Here is a 1708-nt window from a genome sequence, read left to right on the forward strand (position 1 = left end):
CCCAATTTACTAAACCTATGAGGCCGAATCCGTCACGTACTATTATAGATTCGAGTCCAGCAGCCTCTTAGAGACCAACAAGATTTTCGCGGTATGAGCTTCTGAGAGTCAGAGCTCCCTGGATTCTCAAAAGCTCATACCCCGCAAGATCTTGCTGTTCTCAAATCTAGATCTTCTACTGCAGACCAACATGGCTACCCTCTGAAACTATTAGGGACTTTGAAATGGTGGAAGGCAAGATGTTGGAGAATCCAGCAAAGTCACCTTCTTTGCTCCTAAGCGGTGTGCCTTCCTTGCTCTTTGTTGTGCCTTCCAATGAGCAGAGACAGAGGGCATAGTCAGACATTCCAAAATTGTTTTAATGCAGTCTACAAAAAGATTGGCAATCATGTCCCCACTTCTGCTTCAACCACTTCAGCCACTGTATTGAAACCCACACCCTCCTGAATAATGAACATACCGCTGGGGGAGCCCGGCTCCTGCACAATAATGCATTTTCCCTCAGCGTCTGAGAGTGTGATCTCAACGACATCCTTCTGCCTGGCAGAGTCCCCTTGTGCTCCAAAATAGTGCCCATCTTTGGCGATGATGAGTTCTGCTTTGTTCACTGGTGCTGCCATGTCCATAGAGTGCACTACCAGCATTCTAGGTTGTTCTGGCAGCTCCTGCAGACACTTAATGAAAGGCTTGAATACATCCTTGCCTGGGTTTGAGTTGTGTTCAAGCTGATGGTGCTGCAGATTCCGGGGGAGAGCATAAGCCATACCACAAATGCCACACTGGTGGGGCTTGTCACCATGGTGAGCCTTCTGGTGGCGCCGCAGCTTTGTGGCTAGAGGATAGGATTTGGGACATAGATGGCAGCGGAAAGGCCGCTCGCCTGTGTGCAGGCGCTCATGAGCTCGCAATGTGTGGGGGTCACGCAGTGCTTTCCCACATACTGTGCATAGATGGGCCTCACCTGTGTGGGAGATCAGGTGGCGGCGGAGCTCAGGGCGCTGTGGGAAGGCATCCCCACAAAAGTGACAGCGGTATGGGCGTTCCCCTGTATGAAGCCGAAGATGCCCACGCAAATTGCCCTGCTGACGGAAAGACTTGGGGCAGTAGGGGCAAGTGTAGGGACGTTCCCCTGTGTGTAGCCTCATGTGGTTGCGCAGTGATCCAGGATTGGCCAGTTGTCGCCCACATATCACACACTGACAGGCAGCTGCAGAAGAAGCGTTTGGCTCCTTAGCTTGGTGAACGCAAATTGCCCTGCTGACGGAAAGACTTGGGACAGTAGGGGCAAGTGTAGGGACGTTCCCCTGTGTGTAGCCTCATGTGGTTGCGCAGTGATCCAGGATTGGCCAGTTGTCGCCCACATATCACACACTGACAGGCAGCTGCAGAAGAAGCGTTTGGCTCCTTAGCTTGGTGAGTTTTGCGATGAATACGAAGGGAAGGCCGGCGAGCAAAGGATTTCCCACAATCTGGACAGACAAAAGGTCGTTGGCCTGTGTGCAACACCTGATGTTCCTGCAGGTCACGTTTGGTGCCGTAGGTCTTGTGGCACTGTGAGCAGGGGAAAGGCCGTACACCTCTGTGGCCCAATGTGTGTGCTTTGAAGCTCTCTTCTGAGCTATAGCTCTTGCCACACTCTGGGCACAGGAATGGTTTGTGATCAGTATGTACAAACCGGTGCTTCTTCAGGTGGCAAAGCTGGAGAAAA

At 52.0% G+C, this 1708-nt stretch overlaps 1 protein-coding gene across 1 annotated transcript in view; it reads right to left on the minus strand.

Annotated features, from left to right (window-relative positions):
- Positions 1 to 383: 383 nt before the first annotated feature.
- Positions 384 to 1708, minus strand: part of ZNF408 (zinc finger protein 408) — a 15163-nt gene continuing 13838 nt past the window's right edge. Inside the window, exons 6-7 of the mRNA XM_015407122.1 lie at positions 1411 to 1698; positions 384 to 1229 (exon numbers count right to left, since the gene is read on the minus strand). Coding sequence (XP_015262608.1) covers positions 387 to 1229; positions 1411 to 1698 — 1131 coding nt within the window. The 3' untranslated portion in view covers positions 384 to 386. The remainder of the gene's footprint in view (positions 1230 to 1410; positions 1699 to 1708) is intronic.

This window comes from Gekko japonicus, unplaced genomic scaffold (assembly GCF_001447785.1).
Source record: "Gekko japonicus isolate JY-2015 unplaced genomic scaffold, Gekko_japonicus_V1.1 scaffold84, whole genome shotgun sequence".
Taxonomy (NCBI): domain Eukaryota; kingdom Metazoa; phylum Chordata; class Lepidosauria; order Squamata; family Gekkonidae; genus Gekko; species Gekko japonicus.